This window comes from Gorilla gorilla, chromosome 13, assembly GCF_029281585.2.
Source record: "Gorilla gorilla gorilla isolate KB3781 chromosome 13, NHGRI_mGorGor1-v2.1_pri, whole genome shotgun sequence".
Lineage (NCBI taxonomy): Eukaryota > Metazoa > Chordata > Mammalia > Primates > Hominidae > Gorilla > Gorilla gorilla.
This window is the reverse complement of record NC_073237.2, coordinates 47581796-47603480: the sequence shown is the minus strand read 5'-3', so window position 1 is coordinate 47603480 and position 21685 is coordinate 47581796. Positions and strand designations below refer to the sequence as shown.

At 41.4% G+C, this 21685-nt stretch overlaps 1 protein-coding gene across 16 annotated transcripts in view; it reads right to left on the bottom strand.

Annotated features, from left to right (window-relative positions):
• BNC2 (basonuclin zinc finger protein 2) overlaps nucleotides 1-20659 on the bottom strand; it is a 451443-nt gene extending 430784 nt beyond the window's left edge. For 5 of the 16 annotated variants that reach the window (XM_063696352.1, XM_055349827.2, XM_063696360.1 and 2 more), the window contains exon 1: nucleotides 20029-20658. In XM_063696352.1, the coding sequence (XP_063552422.1) occupies nucleotides 20029-20031 (3 nt within the window). In that variant the 5' untranslated portion in view covers nucleotides 20032-20658. Of the gene's footprint in view, nucleotides 1-19727; nucleotides 20001-20028 lie in introns of those variants that run through there. The other 11 variants (XM_063696351.1, XM_063696358.1, XM_063696353.1 and 8 more) reach the window with 4 other exon arrangements.
• Nucleotides 20660-21685: the final 1026 nt, after the last annotated feature.

Genomic DNA, 21685 nt, shown 5'->3' with positions numbered 1-21685 from the left:
CCACTGTGGAAGGTGAAGGTGGAAGGATCACTCGAGTCCAGGAGTTGGAGACTAGCCTGAACAATACCTCAGGAAGCTGAGGTAGGGGGATCGTTTAAGTCCAAGAGTTCAAGGCTGCAGTGAGTTATTATTGCATCACTGCACTCCGGTCAGGGTGACAGAGGGAGACTCTGCTTTCTAAAAAGTAAATTTAAAAAAAAATCAAAAATAGAATTATCTTGTTTTAACACCCACCAAGTAAGTTAACACCGAAAGACTTTTGAAGATTCAGAAAATCAAAGCTTATGTCATGGAAGATTTGCTAGCACCAAAGACGCTTAGAATAACTAGACACAGGCTGTCTGAAATCAATGTAAAATGAAGACCTCCAAGAGCATTTTAAGCTATGACACCATCACTGCATCATCTTCTAGGGTGACTATTTTATAAATAATAATACTTATTTGTAACTGCTTATTTGTGGTTTTCAAATTTCCTTAGTGTATTCATTAGTATAGTAATTATTTCAATGCTTCATTCAAATTTATTAATCCTGTCAAACATTTTAATATTTAAGTTCCTCAAATGTTATAAAATCTCATTTCACTTAAAAAGTATTTAAAATCAGTACAGTGGCTGGGTGCAGTGGCTCATGCCTATAATCCCAGCACTTTGGGAGGCCAAGGCAGGAGGACTGCTTGATCCCAGGAGTTTGAGACCAGCCTGGGCAGCATAGTGAGACCGTGTCTCTACAAAAAAAAAAAACTTACCCAGGCATGATGGCTCATGCGTGTAGTCCCAGCTACTCAGGAGGCTGAGGCAGCAGGATTGCTGGAGCCCAGCAGGTCGAGGCTGCAGTGAGCCATGATCATGCCACTACACTCCAGCCTGGGTGACAGGGTGAGACCCTGTCTCAAAAAAATAAAAATAAAATGAAAACATAACTAGACTTTCTTCCAAATTCTAAGCATACCATTTCTTTATTTTCCTGTGTCTTGAAAATCGCATATAATTATAAAATGGTACTGTAAAACTTCTCATAGCAGTGAATTCTATGGTATGCAAATTATATCTCAATAAAACTGTTTTTAAAAACTTAAGTCACAGATACCCAAAGAAGCCAGTTAAGCATCATTAACAAGCCTGAACTATTAAAAATGAAGGAAAAAGTTATTCAAAGATTAATCAAAAGCCCAGATCACGCCAAAACAGACCAATCAAGTAATAATTTTTTCAATCACTGAAAGAGCTCACATACCTCTCACACATACGTTAGCACAGGTACCAAAACAGGTATACTCTGAACTGAAGAGACTTGTAAATTCCACCAGAGGATGAATATTAAATAAAACATATAGATATACACATTCATGCTGAATATCATATATAATATTTCACTTTCAACTCAATATGAGATGTGTGATCTTTTGAATAGTGGGAACACATTTTACACTCTCACCCGCAGTCACACCGCCTTATTATGCAAAAGCACAAAATCTGTAAAATAGGCTGACTACAGAGATACATTTTGCTTTAAACAAAGTTAACCATCCTGTCCAGATCATGCTGTATCCAGTCTCAGTTTTTTTGACAGCACAATGTTCCCCTTATATTATCATGCACACTATAAAACACAAAAATAGGTGAACAAGATAAATCAAATTTCTAATATATTTTCCCCCAAATCGTAAAGGATGATTTCTGCATACCCCTTGAAGTGTTTACATCTATCCTGGAAACCACTATTCTAACTGAGCTAAGCATAAGCAATTCAGAAAAGTTCAGCAGCAGATGCCAAAGAACTCTCAATGGTTATAATAACTAAGTTTTGAAAACTATTGATAAAGAATCAGTTCATGTTCACAAGGACAATCATATGTGAGATATTCATCCATTCATTCATTCAATAAATATTTGTTGAGTGTTGCTACAGGTAATGGAAATGCAGAATTAGTAAGACAAAGGACCCTGTTCTTATGGGGCTTCATGGTGGTGGGAAGATAAACTACATGTAAATAAAAAAATTAAATATGCTTTCAAGCCGCAGTAAGCGCTGTAAAGAAAAAAATCAGGGTAAGAGACCAAAGAAACATACACTGATAGGGACACAGCAGGGAAGGTTGGCAGGAAGGGCTCTTTAAAGGACTGACATTCCAGAAGAGACTCTAGTGAAATGAGCGAGGAAGCCCTGCAAAAGTGTGAAAAAAAAAAAGAACCTTACAGGCAGAGAAAAACCCCATGCAAAGGGCTGAGGTAGGTACCAGCTTAGCAAAGTTCTATGGCCTGTGGAAAATCAGCAAGGCTGGATTAGAGGGAGCAGTGGCAGGAAACAGCGTCAGAGTTGGGCTGGGTCACAAACATTACATATCCCTTTCAGTGATGGTAAGGAGTTGGGATTTCACTGCAGGTGTGATAAGAAGTCACTGGAAGGTTGTGAGATAAGAAGTGATCAACCTGTGGATAGTCTTCTAGGAGTCGTGGGAGGAGAGAGGCAAGCATAGAAGCACTAGGCCACTTAGAAGATACAATAGTATTCTGGGCAGGATACAGTGGCTCACGCCTGTAATCCCAGCACTTTGGGAGGCCCAGGCAGGCGGATCACTTAAGGTCAGGAGTTCATGATCAGCCTGGCCAACATGGCAAAACTCCATCTCTACAAAAAACTAGCTGGCCGTGGTGGCATGCAGCTGTAGGCCCAGTTAGTCAGGAGGCTAAGGTGGAGGATCACCTGAGCCCAGGGAGGTCGAGGCTGTAGTGAGCCATGATCATGCCACTGCACTCCAGCCTGAGTGATGAGAGTGAGACCCTGTCTCAAAAAAAAAAAAAAAAAGCATAATGACACTCATTTTAACTAGTCCTTTGATTTTCCATGTAACTTTCTAATTACATTTTAATCCATGTTCTACAATTCCTGTGCAATTTCTCCATTCTCTCCAACACCTCCCCTCACTTTATTTTCATTTCAGACACATTTTCAAATTTAAAATTTGCAGCTGGGCGCTGTGGCTCGCGCCTGCAATCCCACCACTTTAGGAGGCTGAGATGGGTCAATCTCCTGAGGTCAGGAGTTCAAGACCAGCTTGGCCAACATGGTGAAACCCTGTCTGTACTAAAACTACAAAAATTAGCTGGACGTGGTAGTGCATATCTGTAATCCCAGCTACTCGGGAGGGTGAGGCAGGAGAATTGCTTGAACCTGGGAGACAGAGGTTGCAGTGAGCCAAGACTGAGCCACTGCACTCCAGCCTGAGCAACAGAGGGAGACTCTGTCTCAAAAAAATTAAATAAAATAAAATTTGGAGTTTATTAAGCTCTGCGGGTTTAAATAATAAAATTCTCACATTACATGCTTGTACTATGACTGCTCGGAAACTTACATGTCGCCTGAACTTATGGATATAAGTTCACAGGCATGGGACTTCTAAAGTCAGACTGGAGCATAAGGAAACCAGGCCGGCAGGCTGCTCCCTGGACCACCAACTTCTGTCCTGCTGCCTAACATCAAGTGGATGTTTGTTCAGTGTCTTTCCTTTCTACTTTCTCTTCCCATAACAAATTATTCTTGATGTTAAAGTGTTTTAAAAGGAAGGAAAGATCGAAAGGTAAAAAAATGACACTAATTGGGAAGCTGCTAGAATTAACCAATGTGAAGTTAAAGGTACAGCTTTAACTTTCTGGTCCATAAAATAATACCACAAATAGATGGTGGGCATCACACAATGTACAGAATGATTAAGAATCTTTAAAACCTAATCTTAACCCTTATTTTAGGATGGAAAAGAGAAACAGAAAACAGATACAGAGATTAAATACACATACTCCCTCTTGATTTCTAGAGCAGTTTATTCCACCTGTATATAAAGTCAATCTCAGATCAAGATATTTCTCTATAAGGTATTTAACAAAAGAAACTTTCTCTACCAGGTATTTAATAACTAGTTTCTAAGTCTTTTTTTTCTTGCAATATATATCTTTTTTTCCACCATTTCCACTTATCCGTATACAAAACATGTTATGTGTAAGGTAGTAGCATGAGGTATCCCCCAAGAAAATTTGAAATGAGTGAAATGAGACTGCCATCTGCATTAGATCCATAAAAAACCAAACAGAGGCAAAGTCACCTTAACAACTAGCTCCCAGGACAGTTGCCTAATATCTGCTTGAGAATATTAACATATCTAAAGAAAGAGAAATTTGTCTATCACAAGGGCAATGGTAGCAGAAAAAAAGCAAGAGGGGTAAACACTGTCAATACTCTTACAAGCACAGCCCAGGAAAGGAGTCCAAAGTGTGCACCGTGAACATCACAGGTCACTGGAAAGAATTTCTCTATAGGAGGAGAAGACCCTCAGGCCCCCATCCCACCCTTAATATTCTCTGCTGAAATTCCAACCCCATAAAGAAATGAACAACATTTGGATTATAATCTGACTCCCCATTTAAATTTGCCTGCCAAGGAGAAGACGTACTAATCATTTCAATATGAGTACATGAGTATTCCACCTCATACGGTATACAGATACATACATGTTCACATGGCGTGTGTGTGTGTGTGTGTGTGTGATCTCCACTCCTCAGCTGGTGAACAAACTGAATGCATCCATGAAAAGGTGATCTTTCTCAATGGTATGTTAACAAAATTAGGTTCCTAAGGCTTCATATGCCAGAGGAAGACCATGGACTATGGTTAATTCTTTTAAGATAATGAATACCCCTTTACCAGTGAATTTTGTGCTCTCTCTCAGGGTGACAGCTTCTACTTCGTCTGTAATACCTATGGCACCTAATAGAGTATCACATACATCATAGAAATTCAAATGCTTGTTAAATTGTTGTATTCTAAAATAAAAAAAGGTTGTTATACTTTGGCAAATGAAGGCAATTAGAAGTTCCACGCCTACGCCAAATGTACAGCTTGAACATCAAAATCTAACAATTTTTAAAAGCATCTTTTTTTGTTTTTTGAGACGGAGTCTCGCTCTGTTGCCCAGGCTGGAGTGCAGCGGCGCAATCTCGGCTCACTGCAACCTCCACCTCCCGGGTTCACGCCATTCTCCTGCCTCAGCCTCCCACGTAGCTGGGACTACAGGCACCCGCCACCACACCCGGCTGATTTCTTATATTTTTTTTTTTTTAAGTAGAGACGGCGTTTCACCATGTTAGCCAGGATGGTCTCGATCTCCTGACCCCATGATCTGCCCGCCTCGGCCTCCCAAAGTGCTGGGATTACAGGCTTGAGCCACCGCACCCGGCCACATCTTTTTTATTTTTACCAAATCAGTACACAATTGTCTAATGTTGTTTCATGGAAATCTGCAGCAAGTTATTCTATATATAGTAAGTAAACATTTACTTGCTGGCTGCTAACAGATTTATTACCTTAGCATATCTGTACTTCAGGAATGCAATTTGACAGTCATACTAGTAAAACAGTAAGAAAGACACTCAACATTCATCCATGCCATCCATAAATATATGTTAAAAACCACAAAATCAATGTATCAAGTATTATCTATTGCAAAATGAAAGTACATTAATGGTAAACCCTGCCCTTCCCCTCCAAAAAAATTTCAGTCAACTATACTATTCTACCTTCTATTCTGCCTTCTACCCTCCCCCATAAGGAAGCAGCAAACTACCAGTTTCTCATCCATATTTCTTCACACACACTCTCTCTCTCTCTCTCTCACACACACACACACACACACACACACTAATTCCAGCATATCTAATTATCACTGTCCTTTGTACACAAATATGTCATGTCAGCGACTGGTTGCTGTTTACAGACAAAAGGGAAGCTTCAAAGACCAATGCACAGATATAAATTCTTGAAGTGAAAATATTTCTTCTTATTTATTTTTTTAGAGACAGGATCTCACTATCTTGCCCAGGCTGGACTTGAACTTCTAGACTCAAAATTATTCTCCTGCCTCAGCCTCTCAAATAGTTGGGACTACAGGCATGCACCACTGCACCCAGCCCTTCGTGTAAATATATTTCTTACAAGGGACATTTACTGGGTGAAAAATATGGCTCCAGACCTGGTAGAACTTCTGGGTTTAAAAAACATTTCTGTTTTTTAGTATCCTTTAGCGTTAATGCACATTAAGGCAAATTAATGTTTTAGTCTATCAAAAGCCAATTCAGCCAAGTATGTTTTCTTTTAAATCACCATTTTGAATCAGAGAAAGATCCGAACTATCACATTGTACTTCCAGAAGCCTACCTGTTAGCATTCGTGTTGATAGAATGAACTTCTCCAATCCTAGATGGTGAAATGTGTATTACAGGGAGATTAGATACCACAGGGCAGAGAATTGAGTGGCCTTTCTTTGAGCAAATGTATTGTTTCAGTTACTTACATTCTTTATGACCTCCAACCACATAAGATACCAAATAATAGCATATATGATTCTGTCAGTCCATACATATAAAACATACATCTAAACACATGTCAAAATACGTCATAAAAAATAGAAAAGTAACATTAATGTTTTATTCAGTATGAATAAAATGTGTCAATTGGGATAAATGTATATGTAACCAAAATTCACGTCTGGTAAACATAAAATTTTTACTGTAACAATTTTTAGAAGTGATTTCAGGCCAGGCACAGTGGCTCACGCATGTAATCCCAGCACTTGGGAGGCTGAGGTGGGCAGATCACCAGAGGTCAGGAGTTCGAGATCAGCCTGTCCAGCGTGGTGAAACCCCGTCTAAACATACAAAACAAAATTAGCCGGGCGGGTTGGCAGGCACCTGTAATCCCAGCTACTCGGGAGGCTAAGGCAGGAGAATCACTTGAAATCGGCAGGCGGAGGTTGCAGTGAGCCGACATTCTGCCACTGCACACCAGCCTGGGCAACAGAGTGAGACTCTGTCTCAAATAAAAAAAAAATAAAAAAAAAAAAAGAAGTGATTTTAAATCCTCTACAGAATTTTCACAGAATTTTTTCCCCTAGGGAAAAAAAATTATCCTTAAAATACATCATATCATTTTAAATTGGATAATTACTCTTTATGTACGTAAACACTTATGATGAAAAAATGCACACTCGCTTTGTATAAATTTGAACAGTTAGGTATCTAATTAATAGTTGATGCTGACTAAATAATGAAACTTTTGTCTAAAATAACTGGCAAAAGGCCAGAAACAGACAATGCAGTGAAGAATTGTCCATCAGAATACCAGAAAAGCAATTACTTAGATGAAAATAAATATCAGCCCTTATTAGCATGAATAAAGAGAAAATTAGAACTGTAAGGGAATGAATATTTCTTTTATTCAACAATGAAGCAATATAGCTGCCTCCAAATTAAGTTACCTTTCATTTGCTCTCAAGTTTCCCTAATTCAATGATGAGGTATTTTAATTACAAAATTTGCCAGGTAAACTGTAAAGCAAGCTCATGTTTCCAAATATGCCATACCAGATTTGAACATGGTTATTTATTTAAAACTTTACTGGACCAGTTATTTTGGGTTTGGAGATCATACAATAATTTTTAGTTTTATCTCTGTTGGTGTTTTTCTAGTCATGACGGGATGTCTAGGAAGACAAATTTTCACAATAATGGTTTTCTTCCCCCTTTCCTTTTGAGGTATTTATAAAACCAAAAACAATTATTTCTGGGTACTTAATTCCACCCTCCAGGGCATGAAGTGTGTCTCTTATCATACGGAACACCTAGAATGCTTTTAAACTCAACGATAATTAAGAAACATCAAAGTAAAACCAGGGTGTTTCACAGGGAACTAGGAGCTATCATTTTTTGGCTACCAAATGACATATTTCTTGTCCCCTGGAGTACTACCAAGACTTTTTTACCTAAACAACAGAATGTACTTTTTTAATGTAGCCTTTACTCTTCTGAGGATCAGACATATCTGAGCTTTAAAAGTAAACTGCTAAAGGCAACAAAAGCAAGAATAGACAAATGGAACTGAATCAAACTTAGAAACTTCTGGCCAGGCGCGGTGGCTCACGCCTGTAATCCCAGCACTTTGGGAGGCCGAGGCGGGTGGATCACGAGGTCAGGAGATCAAGACCATCCTGGCTAACATGGTGAAACCCCGTCTCTATGAAAAATACAAAAAAATTAGCCAGGCGTGGTGGCGGGTGCCTGTAGTCCCAGCTACTCGGGAGGCTGAGGCAGGAGAATGGCGTGAACCCGGGAGGCAGAGTTTGTAGTGAGCCAAGATCGCACCACTGCACTCCAGCCTGGGCAAAAGAGGGAGACTCCATCTCAAAAAAAAAAAAAAAAGAAAAAAGAAACTTCTGTGCTGCAAAAGCAAAGGAAACAATCAGCAGAGTGAAGAGATAAACTATAGAAAGTGAGAAAAAATGTGTGAATCATATTTCTGATAAGGGGTATAGACATATAGACATATAGACAACTCTTAAAACTCAACAACAACAAAAAAAGCCTGATTTAAAAATAGGTGAAGGACTTGAATAGATATGTCCACAAAGAGGACATATACAAATGCCCAAAAAGCACGTGAAAATATGCTTAACATCAAGAATCAAGGAAAGGCAAATCAAAACCACAATGAGATATCACCTCAACCATTTTTGAATGGTTACCATCAAAAATAAAACAGGAAATAATAAGCTGTGAGGTTGTAGAGAAATTGGAACCCTTGTGCACTGTTGGCAGGAATGTAAATGATGCTACCCTTATAGAAAACAGTATGGAGGTTCCTCAAAAAATTAAGAACTACTGTATGATCCAGCTATCCCACTTCTACATATATGTCCAAAGATTGAAAGCAGTATCTTTTAGAGCTATTTGCATACTTATATTCACAACAGCATAATTCACAAGAGCCAAGAGATGGAAAGCAAACTAAATGTCTATCTACAGATGAATGGATAAAGAAAATGTGGTATATACATATGATGAAATATTATTCAGCCTTAAAAATGAAGACAATTCTGTTGTATGCTACAACATAAATGAACCTTAAGAACATTAAGTTTCTAGCTAAGTGAAATAAGGTGGAACAAAAAGACAAATATGTACTGCATGATTCCACTTCTATGAGGCATCTAAAGTAGGCAAACTCTTAGAAATAGAAACTAGAATAGTGGTTTCCCAGGGCTGGGAGGAAAAGGTAAACGGGAGTTGTTATTCAAAGGTTAAAAAATTTCAGCTTTGCAAAATGAAAATGTTCTAGAGATATGCTGTACGTTAAGTTACAGAAAACACTACTAAACTGTACACTTAAAAATGGTTAACATGGGCCAGGCACGGTGGCTCACGCCTGTAATCCCAGCACTTTGGGAGGCCAAGGTGGGCGGATTGCTGAGGTCAAGAGTTGGAGAACAGTCTGGCCAACATAGTGAAACCCCATCTCTACTAAAAATACAAAAAAATTAGCCAGTCATGGTGCCATGTGCCTGTAATCCCAGCTACTTGGGAGACTCAGGCAGGGGAATTGCTTGAACCAGGGAGGTGGAGGCTGCAGTGAGCCGAGATCACACCACTGCACTCCAGCATGGACGACAGAGTGAGACTCGGTCTCAAAAAAAAAAAAGGATTAACAAGATACATTTTATGTTGTTTTCTACCACAATCCAAATTGCTTTTTAAAAAGTCAACTTCTAAGGAACTAAGAATGGCTAAAACAATCTTAAAAAAGAAGAACAGAACGAAGTTGTAGGACTCACACTTCTCAATTGCAAAACTTAATACAAAGCTACAGTAGTCAAGACAGTGTGGTACTGGCACAAGGACAGACAGAAAGATCAATGGAATACAACAGAAATTCCAGAAATAAACCCTTATATATCATGGTCAATTAATTTTTGAAAAGGGTACCCAGACACCTCAATGGAGAAAAACTGTCTTTTCAACAAATAGTGCTGGGAACAACAGACATCCACATTCAAAAGAATAAAGTTGTACCCCTACCTCATACTATTTACAGAAGTTAATCCAAATGGATTAAAGATCTATGAATCCACCCTGTAGGAGCTCAAACTGTAAGACACTTACAAAAAAAACACAGAGGTAAATCTTCATGATCTTGGGTTAGACAATATTTTCTTAGATAGCATACCAAGGACAGAAACAACAACAACAACAAAAATTGATAAATTAGAATTCATCAAAAATTTCTGTGCTTGAAAAGGCACCATCAAAAAGTCAAAAGACAGCTGGGGCTGGGGGTGGTGGCTCATGCCAGTAATCCCAGCACTTTGGGAGGCCAAGACCAGCAGATCACCTGAGGCCAGGAGTTTAAAGAGACCAGCCTGGCCAACATAAAGAAACCCCATCTCCACTAAAAATACAAAAATTAGCCGGGCATGTTGGCACATGCCTGTAATGCCAGCTACTCGGGACGCTGAGGCAGGACAATGGCTTAAACTCAAGAGGTGGAGGTTGCAGTGAGCTAAGATCACGCCACTGCACTCCAGCCTGAGCGCCAGAGCAAGACTCTGTCTCAAAAAAAAAAAAAGACAGCTGCGCACGGTCACAGTGGCTTATGCCTGTAATCCCAGAATTTTGGGGGGTCAAGGAAACAGGATCGCTTGAGGCCAGGAGTTTGAAACCAGGCTGGGCAACATGGTAATACCCTATCTCTACAAAATATATATACATATATATAAATTAACCAGGCATCGTGGCTTGTACTTGTAGCCCCAATTACTACGGAGGCTGAAGCAGGAGGATTTCTTGAGCCCAGGAGTTCAAGGCTGCAGTGAGCCATAATCACACCACTGCACTCCAACCTGCACGACAGAACTAGAAAGACCCTGTCTCTTTAAAAATAAATGAATAAATAAAGACAACCCACAGAATAGGAGAAAGTATTTGCAAACCTTGTACCTAACAGAGGGCTTGTACTCAGAATATATAAACAGCACTTAAAACTCCATAATAAAAAGACAAATAATCCAACTGAAAAATGGCCAATGGAGACATGTCTCTGTTTTCCAGAAAAGATACACAAATGGCCAATAAAGTGCATAAGATGCTCAACATCACTAGCCATCAGGCAAATGCAAATCAAAACCAGAGATATCACTTCATAGTCACTAGTATGATTCAAATAAAAAGATACTACTTCACACCCACTAAGATCTGTAAAAATAAAAAGACAGTAACAAGGGCCAGGCGCGGTGGCTCACGCCTGAAATCCCAACACTTTGGGAGGCCGAGGCGGGAGGATCACGAGGTCAGGAGATCGAGACCATCCTGGCTAACACAGTGAAACCCCGTCTCTACTAAAAATACAAAAAATTAGCCAGTCATGGTGGCGGGCGCCTGTAGTCCCAGCTACTCAGAAGGCTGAGGCAGGAGAATGGCGTGAACCTGGGAGGTGGAGCTTGCAGTGAGCCGAGATTGCACCACTGCACTCCAGCCTGGGCGACAGAGCGAGACTCCATCTTAAAAGACAAAAAAAAAAAAGACACATAACAAGTGTTGAGGGGGGTGTAGAGAGACTGGAAGAATTATACACTATTGGTTGGAAAGTAAAATGCTGCAGTTGCATTGGAAAACAATTTGGAAGTTCCTCAAAAAGTTATAAGTAGATAGGCCATACTACCCAACAATTCTACTCTTGAGCATATACCCAAGAGAAATGAAAACATTATGTCCACAAAAACTTGTCCATGAATGTTCAGGGCCACATTACTCAAAAAGTGTAAACAACCCAAATGTGCTTTCATTGAATGGATATATAAGAGGTAGTACATCCATAAAATGGAATATTAATGTACATTTTAAGTGGGTGAGTTATATCTCAATAAAGCTAATAATAGCAAACTGCTATGATTATATAGTGTTATATAAAATATGAAATGTACCATTTGGAAAGGCACTTAGAAATTACCAAACTCACTTTACTTACAAATGAGAGAACACAGGCTATCAAAAGTAGGTGGAATAGAACAGGGCCTCTATAGATACCCCGTCCCAGCGCTGTTCTGAGTCTCTAACAGGCAACAGTACAACTGCCTTCCAAGAAACAGCCAGTCACCTGCGTAGAGATACTGACTGGATAAAGAACAAGTGCAGGATACCTGCAGAGAGTAGCTACTGCCATGTATTCCTCTCTCTTTTATTACCACACAGCACTAACCTATTTTGTTCTAATTTGGGGGTTTTCATTGCCAGGGGAAGAGTTAAAATTATGGCCTTCATCTTCACAAGTCCCTCTTTTCTCTTCTACTACTCCCAACACAAACCATAATAAATGGAAATGGAACTGTTAGAAAAAGGAATGTTAAAACACTCATGCTTTTTCTGTGGGAAGGTCACCAGCCTCAGATGACCACGGCAGATTCATCTATATATAGCTATATATAGATAGATTTTTTGTGTGTGTGAGACAAAGTCTTGCTCTGTCGCTCAGGCTAGAGTGCAGTGGCGAGATCTTGGCTCACTGCAACCTCCGCCTCCCAGGTTCAAGTGATTCTCCTGCCTCGGCCTCCCAAGTAGCTGGGATTATAGGTGCCCGCCACCACGCCCGGCTAATTTTTGTATTTTTAGTAAAGACGGTGTTTCAACATACTGGCCAGGCTGGTCTTCAACTCCTGACCTTGTGATCCACCCACCTGAGCCTCCCAAAGTGCTGGGATTACAGGCATGAGCCACCACGCCCTGCCCCATCTCAATATATTCTACACAGTACTTCTGCCCGCTGGCCAAAAGGCTGGGGCATAGCCCTAGGATAGGATAGCTGGGCATTTAGCATCCCACCTGGGGGAAAGACTATGAAAAATAGCTCTCTCTCCCTAAAACAAGGATAACTTAGCCCATACTTTCACAAGACACTAAGAAAAGCTTAATAGAGGTGGCTGGGCACAGTGGCTCACTGTGGGATCACACTGTAATCCCAGCACTTTGGGAGGCTGAGGCCAGTGGATCACCTGAGGTCAGGAGTTCGAGACCAGCCTGGCCAACATGGTGAAACCTTGTCCCTACTAAAAATACAAAAATTAGCCAAGCGCAGTGGCACACGCTTGTAGTCCCAGCTAATTGGGAGGCTGAGGCAGGAGAATCTCTTGAACCCAGGAGATGGAGGTTGCAGTGAGCCAAAATCACGCCACTGCACTCTAGTTTGGGCGACAGAGCGAGATTCCGTTTCAAAAAAAACCTTAACAGAGAAAGTACAACTGTTAAAAAGCCTTGCCTAAAAGAGGTAAGGTCAAGAAAAATTAAAAATAACTTTACAGGGATTTGGCAATAAGTCATTAACATATTTGAAAAGTTATTGGAGAACCCCAAAAGAGTTTGGAAAACTGACAAAATCTGTTGAAATCAGGAGACAAAAATATTTTATTTACCCTCAGTAAAAAAGGTTCTCCTAGTTTAAAAAAGAAAAAAAGACAAACTTTTGGGTAAAGAGGGACAAATGTATTATAATGTACCATTTTCTATTCAAGTGTTTTCAGAATTCTTAAAAAGGTAATTCTCTTCATCTCTAAGATTTTAAAATAATATTTTCCAATACAAAATTTACAAATACTTATTTTATTTATGATTTGAAAATGACCACATCATCATTCTTTTTCTCCTCTGCATCTAGCCAATTAAGCAAATGTATTTCTAAAGAACCAGGCTATGCTAGAGGAAAATCAAAGGGGGAAAAGAGCAAAGGAAAATTAATAGGCTACATTATTTTTACATAGATTTTAAAACATATATATGACATCTATGAAATCTTTTAATTATTCTCTAGATATGGAAAAAGATAAACTGCTAATAGATCCATTCATATATATGATTTAGTCAGTACTAAGAATAGTTATGTCACCAGAAATACTGCTTTTGTCCTCTGAAAGATTTGAAAAAAGAAAGTAAGACTTTTCATTGCTGTCAAATGTATTCAATTTTCCCCTCAAATGAAGTTTGGATGAAAACAATGTGACTGACAAGCCCCGCACAGGCAAATCTTGGCAACCCTCAACTCTGTCTATCTCCTTGGCCTGTTAAGCAAAATTCCTTCACAAACTGTTGGTCTTTGCAATAACTCCTACAAAGCTCATTACTGCCAGCGTCGGCCTATCCCCCATGTTGTGCATTTATCCCTGGGATGCATATCAACATGTGGCACATGTCCTTGACATGCACAGAAGAGCTGCACCCCAGGACAGCAGCATGCACGACAATAGTCTCGACGCTTACTTCTTTACGGTTGCTGGGATGTAACCGAGAAATCTAATAACTGTGACAGTGGGGCCTTTCGGTTTTTCCTTGCCTTTCCAGACAGTGAAGCTGCACAGACACTAATGAAAGGTTAAATGAATAGGAATAGTTGACAAGAGGTACAATAAAGAAGGAGCTTGGTAATCCACAGACACTGAGCAGAGATCCTTGGCTCAAGCAGAGAAAGGACAGCACATCGTCGAGTCACAATATTTAAAACAGCTTGCTATACACAGAGGCTTTTGTGTCTGGGTACACGTCTGGCTTTGGACTAAAAAAAAAAAAAAAGACACTGAAAAGGAATTTCAGCATGGGGCACTTTGGCAAATGTAAGGTCATTATAAGAGAAAAATGTTTTGTGTAGGTTGTTACATCTTTGTAATAAACACAAAAAAGCAGGGACTATGAACTCATGAACCAAAAGTTCCAAGACAATACTGTACATTTTGACAACTATTAAATACTGTATCTAGAAGGCTGGCTTGATGCTATTCCCACTGGTAAGATACGTACACAGTGAGTCATTTAGGAGTTTCACATTCTGCCTTCCTTATGGAAGAATTCCTGATACTCATCTTATTAGAGTTTTATAGTCAAGTTCTAGTCTTTAGTGAACGTAATTTGTTACAAATACAACCAAAACTCTCAAAGCCACCTTCTACTCATTGAAAAACTTCACAGCAGTTACTAGCAATTTGTGAAGTACCAGGCAAACTTTTTGTAATTGCAAGTGATTGCAATTGTGAAATGGCCTCAGCTAGAATTCTTAATTATCGAACCTATTATTTTTTGGTGCCCTTCTCACTATACCTCAAGGGAAGGTTGTATTCCTTAGGAAGTTTATTTTAAATTATAACAGCAAAACAATTTAAATCACCAAGAAAAAAATACTCTAAAATGTCAAAGAGAAAATAGAGCAAAAAGAACAAAACTGATGTTGTTATGTACGGATATTTTTAAAGAAAAAAAGTTATGACGATAGCAAAAACTTAAAGAATGATATATCTGTAATATCATTCTTACGCATATTGAGTTAGAATATAGGTTCTTACGCATTGAGTTAGAATATGGGTTCGTAACAAATGGTAAAAGCATACTGAGAATATATTTCAAAACAAGGGAGGCTCTTTGAACAGCCAAATTAAATTATAGCTGAACTCTTGAGTGTACTGAGGGTTCTAATAAGCAACAAATAAAGACTTTCATTGGCTAGTAACATAACGAGAGCTACTGTGCAAAAGATTTTAAGAAGGACAAATCTGGGTAGTTTATCTCACTGGATTATATTATTTACTTAAATGATAAATATGTTTGTCTAAAGTAATGCTCCTAAAAACTAGTATATAAATATTAAAGTGCAATTATGATCAATGACTCTTTAACATAACTATCACAAATGTTAATGGAAAGTGGTAAATATGAAATTAAATGACAATTATTGAATGTAATATCATTTAAATCCTATTTCTTTAACTTATTTTTTGATCCATAATAAGTCAGGTTTATAAATAGTTTAACATTTATGCTTATAACAGGAAGCATTTATTTTAAAGAAAATTTCTCTCTGGAATACAGCAGTTGTATGTAGAACTACTCCAAAACCATCATTTACAGAAAAAGAGTTGTCCTTCATAAACTAAAAGAAGTTAACCCACTTCTCGGTGATTTCGTAGGAAGCTACTTTTAATAGAACTCTGAAGACTGGCCTCCTAAAACGAGAGTAACTCCCTCAGTTGACAAAAACTACAAACAGTAGTTAGTCAAACCAAAACATTTAAAATATAGTATCTGGTTGCATTTTGCCTGATCTTCAAATCACCTGAAAGGCAAAAGCCTAGAAAGCTTAGCTGATGCCTTGACTGTTCTTGTAGAAAGTTCTTTTGCTTCTGTCACTTTTTAAAAAAAAAAAAAAAAACCATAATAGCACCTCCCAGCCTAAACACTGAGCCAGTATTCATTACCTACTCTTTTTGTGCAACATTCTGATGGCCAGAGTGTTTTTTAAACCTTAAGTATATCTAATAAAATCATGAGGCTCCCTCTAGCTCTTCAGAGGGGAGTTTACTAACCAATGATACTATATAATTCCCATCCAACAGGAAAGATTTGAGGAGGCTACCTCCCCTTCCACAAGAAATGTTTTCCACTCTGTTTCTTGTAAGGATGTAGATGGTAAATGAGACCATCTGCTGAGTAAATCAGAAAGCGTTGCTCCTTATATATTTATCAAGTTAAGAATCTATAAACTGCTTCCAACCTAAGCTTTATGTACAGAATTCTATAGTGAAACTTTAATCCGATTAAACCATACGACATAAATTTACCCATCCTGTCTAAAATTAATTTTAATGTCAAAAAACAACAACATGTATGAACATCCACAGAAATTCAAACTTGTGGTCTGGTCTCAGTTTTAAAAATCTACATTTAAATGCAGAATCTCAAAAACTCAGGAAAAAAACACTTCATGAACTGTATCTGTGGGGTTTATATAAAACAAAGATGCTAATAGTATAGAAAACATTTTCATGTACCATAGTATTTATACACAATACTAGTATAATGACTTTTTTATTGTTTAATCTTACCTGCAATTTAGTATTGGATATTTGGCGATCGTAGGTTGTTTAGAAGACTATAAATAACATAGTTGAAGTATGCCATCTTACAATAACCATAAAAGCCACATTGTCAACTGGCAAATCATCTCGAACAAGTGAATGTGAACAGTACTAAATTGAACTCCTCATATTCACTAAGGCCATCTTTCAAATACTTAAGGAATATTTAAAATCGTGCTGAACCCTTAACTCTAAAATTAAAAGTAAAGGAAACCGCTAACTTCAAGTCATCATCTATTTTGGACTCCCTTAATATAAGAAATATTCCCAGGAACAACAACAAAAAGAATAGCTCCCTCTACCCCCCCACCCCCACCCCTTTTTGAGCCAGTGTCCAATTTCTTCTTTTCTGAGCAGCTGTATTATCCAACTTAAGTTGCTCTGCTAATTTCAGTCCCACAAGGACTAACTTGGAAGGCAAAAAAATACAAGAAAAGATCAATTTGCTGGGAAAGATCAAATGAGAAAACTGTGGGGACAGCACCAGGTCAGCGTGTGGAGAACTAAGCAGACCTGTTCTTCATTAACTGTGGCTCTCTGGGGATGTCACACACTACCTGTCCGTGGGCTTTATTGAACCGCCTAACCCGCCTCTCTGTTCCATTCTTCTGGGCCCAAGTGAATCATATCCTGCTGCTGACAAGTTAGCAGGGGACTGCGGCTGCAACATGAAAGTACTTTTCTTTCTTGTCTAAATCAGGCAGATTTTTGAAAAGACGACACAGCATTGACTCGTGACATGGCAAGATGAAACGAGAGGTCTGGGCCGGTCTTGGAGCTGTGCAGATAAAAGTAATCAAATGACACTCCTGGAATGCAAATTGGCATTCTTGACTGCAGCAATTGCACAACCATGAAACATCCCTGACAGCAAGCAAGATTAGGACAAAATGTTATGTAAAGCACTGAACTCAAGAACTCTCACTTGAAAATTCAAACTGTAACACTTACATTTTAATATAGCAATAGTCAGCTCTGCTTTTGTCTGCTTCTTTTTGTAATCACATATCCCTATCTGACAGATATCTCACATCTCAAACAGAAGAAAAAATCAGGTATTAGGAATGTACTGCTATTAACATTTTCCTAATATTAATTGTAAAATATAATGCACAGTTTATTCTTATTCAAAGTCTTACATGCAAACACCACCCAACTGAATATTCTCAAGAGGAAAAAAAGTTTCAGACCTTTCTCAAAAAATACTCAAAACAAAGTTCAGGTTCAAGCTCGTTATTTCTTCCCTCAGGTAAAGATACTCCTGTACTTTGGTAAAGTGATTAGCAATCTGGACTTTTAATACAGCGCACTCTGGGAACTAAGAACTTCATTAAGACTGAACAGTTTACATGAAACGGCTACAAATATAAAACACAGATACTCTCTAAAGGCTCACAAGGGACTGTGTGTGTGTGTGTGTGTGTGTGTGTCCAAAAAGTAAATGTTCTGTTAACTTGTACAAGGTCTCACTACTAGGGTACATCTTCAGATCAGACACACTAAGTAACAGTGCCAGAAATAAATTACTCCCATTTAAAGCATGTATGCGTGTGGACAGTAACGTGAAATTGCAGAATACAAAGCAGTGGAAGGCAGACAGGCTTAGCCACAGTTCAAAGTCATTAGAATATAGGAATACATGTGTAGACAAATAGTTAATACAGACTACGGTAAAGGGAAGAAAAATAATACCTGCCACCGGCTTTTACAATGTTCTTGCGTAAAATGCCCGTTAGAAGAAAAACTCTCAAGCTCTAAACACATATATTTAATATTGTTGTGATGTCTCACTTAAACACGGCTTTCAACAATTGCAAGTGTCCACGAAGTATATAAAAAAATAATAAAACAGGCCACTTTCTGCCACTTTAATCCTGGGTACACAGGATTATTTTTATGATGTCTTTTGTACGTCAGTTTTACAACAGCTTGACTCTAGGGTAAATGGGAACCATCATAAATCGCACGCTGCTTTCAAAACCACTTTAATTTCTGTCAGCGTTACTGTAACCACAGTCCTGGGCTCATGCTTGTGTGTGTGTGTGTGTGTACGCGCCCCTGCATTTGACAGTCCCATCTCCTACACTCCAGTTGTGACTTTGATCACTGAAACAAGAGATGTCACATTAGGAAGCAAGGAAGAGGAAAAAATACCAACCCGCTATCTCACCTGTATTCTTATATGTTCCCTCTATATACGGAACACACCATGTCAGATCCCCAAGTGGGGATAACAATAGCGACGCTGGGTGGAAGCAAACTAAGAAGAAGGGAGTGGTCAAGTCCCATTTCTAACAAATCACTTCCCCGAAAGCGGACAGAGCGGCTCATCACCAGGCGAACTAATTGCACGCTTCCTCGCTGCAAAGAAGTCGCTTCTCGTAGAGGGGCTGTGCTGGAGTCTCGCTTGGCAAAGCCAGCCCATCTCCTCCACCACTTGCACTTGGAACTTTTTTTCAACCTTAAGCTCACTTCACAGGAGATTTCACCTAGAGTTTTTCAACATATATAATTTTTTATTCTGCTCCCTCCCCAGGCCCCAAATCCCACCCTCCAGTCAACGTGCAAGTAAAACAAATCGGCTCCTATAGAATCGCACTTCGAAAAGAGCCGTCTCTGCAAGGTTGATTTTCCTGCCCTGCGTTCTGCACCTTCTCTGTAAAGCCTGCGGGAGCATTTCCTCCCATCTCCATTTACCACGGGAAGATTCCGAATGTGAAGACGAGGGGAGGGGAAGAGTCAACGTGCCGGGCCCGGGCGGCTGCGCCCCAGCGCACCCGGCACCCACGCCCAGCCGCCGGTTCCTCACTCGGCGGCAAGTTGTAAAAGTTCCCGTAGGTCCCAGCCGCCTTCCTCTCTTCCCCGAGCTCCTGCCAGCGCTCCATTCATCCCCCACTCCCCTCCACCTCGTCCCCCCAGCCCGTCCCCAACGCCCTGGAGCCTCCCCTAGCCAGCCGCTCACCTTCGCGCGGAAACCGCGAGCGGGGCCGACCTTGAGGAGCCCCCTCACACGTGCACCCTCCCACCTAGAGCTCGCCTCGGAAACTTGGGGCCAAGTTTAGGGGAGGCCACTGGGAGCGCAGCGGGGATCAGGTCGGACCGAGGTTCTGGTCCCCGGCCCGCCCTCCTCAGCGCCCCTTGCCCCTCGTGCCGCGGGCCGGAGGGCGGACACGGCACCCGGGCGGCCCCGGTGGCGCTCGGGCGCGGGGGTCATTTCTGAGGAAGTCTAGAATAAAAAGGGAAGGAGGGTGGAAACTTCTTACCATCTCGGCATGCTGGTTGTCAAGTGCAGCCCCCGCCTCTTGGTCTCCTCTTAGCGGCCGCGCCTGGACCAGCCCCTCGGCCGCCGCTGGCTCCCTCCGTCTCGGCCTTTCTCTCCCTCCCCCTCCGAGTTCCTCCGGGCCGCCGCTCTCGCCGCCTCCGCCTCCCCGCCCGCCCGCGCGCGCCCTCGCCGCGGCCCCTCTGCGCTCAGGTGACTGATTTACACTCGCGCCGGGGTCGCGCTCGCGCCCCGAGTCCCAGCCGGCACGGTTCCCCGGCTCCTCCTCGGGACAAAAAAAAAAAGGGAACGGCTTGTCCCGGGAGGGGGCTGCCCTGCTCGCGGAAGGCGGGGGACCGGCGGGCGAGGTGACCTCGGCGGCCGTGCAAGCCCCACAAGTTTTTCCTCTCTCTGCAGAATTGTCGTGACTACAATGTTGCTTCCCTTTTGCAAAATAAAAGTCGGTCGTTGTGTTGTTTGTCCTCAGAGGTCCAGGGGCTTGGGGAAGGAGGATGTATGTTTCTCCCTCCCCCCCCGCCCCGTGACTTGTTTGGGGGCTTTTTGTTTGTTGTTTGGGTTTTTCTTGCTCTCTTTTTCTGGGGATGGAAAAAACAACTTTGTGGGGATGGAAAAACAACCCTGCCCCCCCCCCCCCCCCGGGAGCTGCGGGCGTGGAGGTAGAGGTGGCCGCTAGCGCCCAGCTGTCACAAAAAAAAAAAAAAAAAAAAAAAAAAAATTGCGGGGCGGGGGTGGGGAGCGGAGCAAGGAGAAGAGGCTGCGAAACGCCGAGGAAAGGGCGCGAACTTTATTCCGACTGCAGCAAACCGCGGCAGCTCTTTCCTTTTCGGGCACTCGGGCATCTCTGTCCCCTTTGACCAGTTCCTCCTCCCCAGCCCCGCACGCCCCCTCCTCCCCCGCCCCTGCCCCTTCCCCAGCGTCCCAGCCGCGGCCGACCCGGCTCCCCGCGCCCCTCTCAGCCCAGTTCCTCCGCGCGCCGCTGGGGAGAAGGCGAGTGAGGCGGAGGAAAACCCAGCGGACAGAAACCCGGGACGCGAACGTGCTGGGAGAAAAGGCCAAAAGTTGCGCGCAGCTGGGGGAAAAAGTTTTTCTGGTGGCGGCGCGTTTTGTGCCGGCCCAGACGCCGGCTTGCGGCGAGAGCTTCCTTCCCCTTCCCCTGGTCTGGGCCGCGGGCCTCGGGCTGGAGAGGAAGGAGGCTGTCGCGCCCGCGGGGGAAAGAACAGTCACATCTGTGGGTGACACTCAGCCGACCCAAGTCACCCTGCCCTGGAGACTCAGAAACGCCGACTACAGCCTAAGCGCGCGCACGCCTGCAGCTGAAGGATATTTCTTAAATGCAGGCAAAACACACTCCCCGGCCGCAAGAATGGGGCGGGGGTGGGGGGGAGCTTAATCATCATCATCTAACTAACGTACACTTTGTGCCAAAAACATCTCCGCGTTATGCAGATTTATCATAACTACAGCAAACTTTCTGGTTATCTAACACGGGAGGAAGGCATAGGTTTCAAGCATACTCCCTGAGCACTAAGAAATCAGAGAATCGGCGAAGACTTGGCAGAACAGCAGGTATGGTTACCGGTTCCTACTGAAAAGTGAGAATCATCCCTTCTTCCCTTCTCTCTTCCTCAAATGGAGACAGA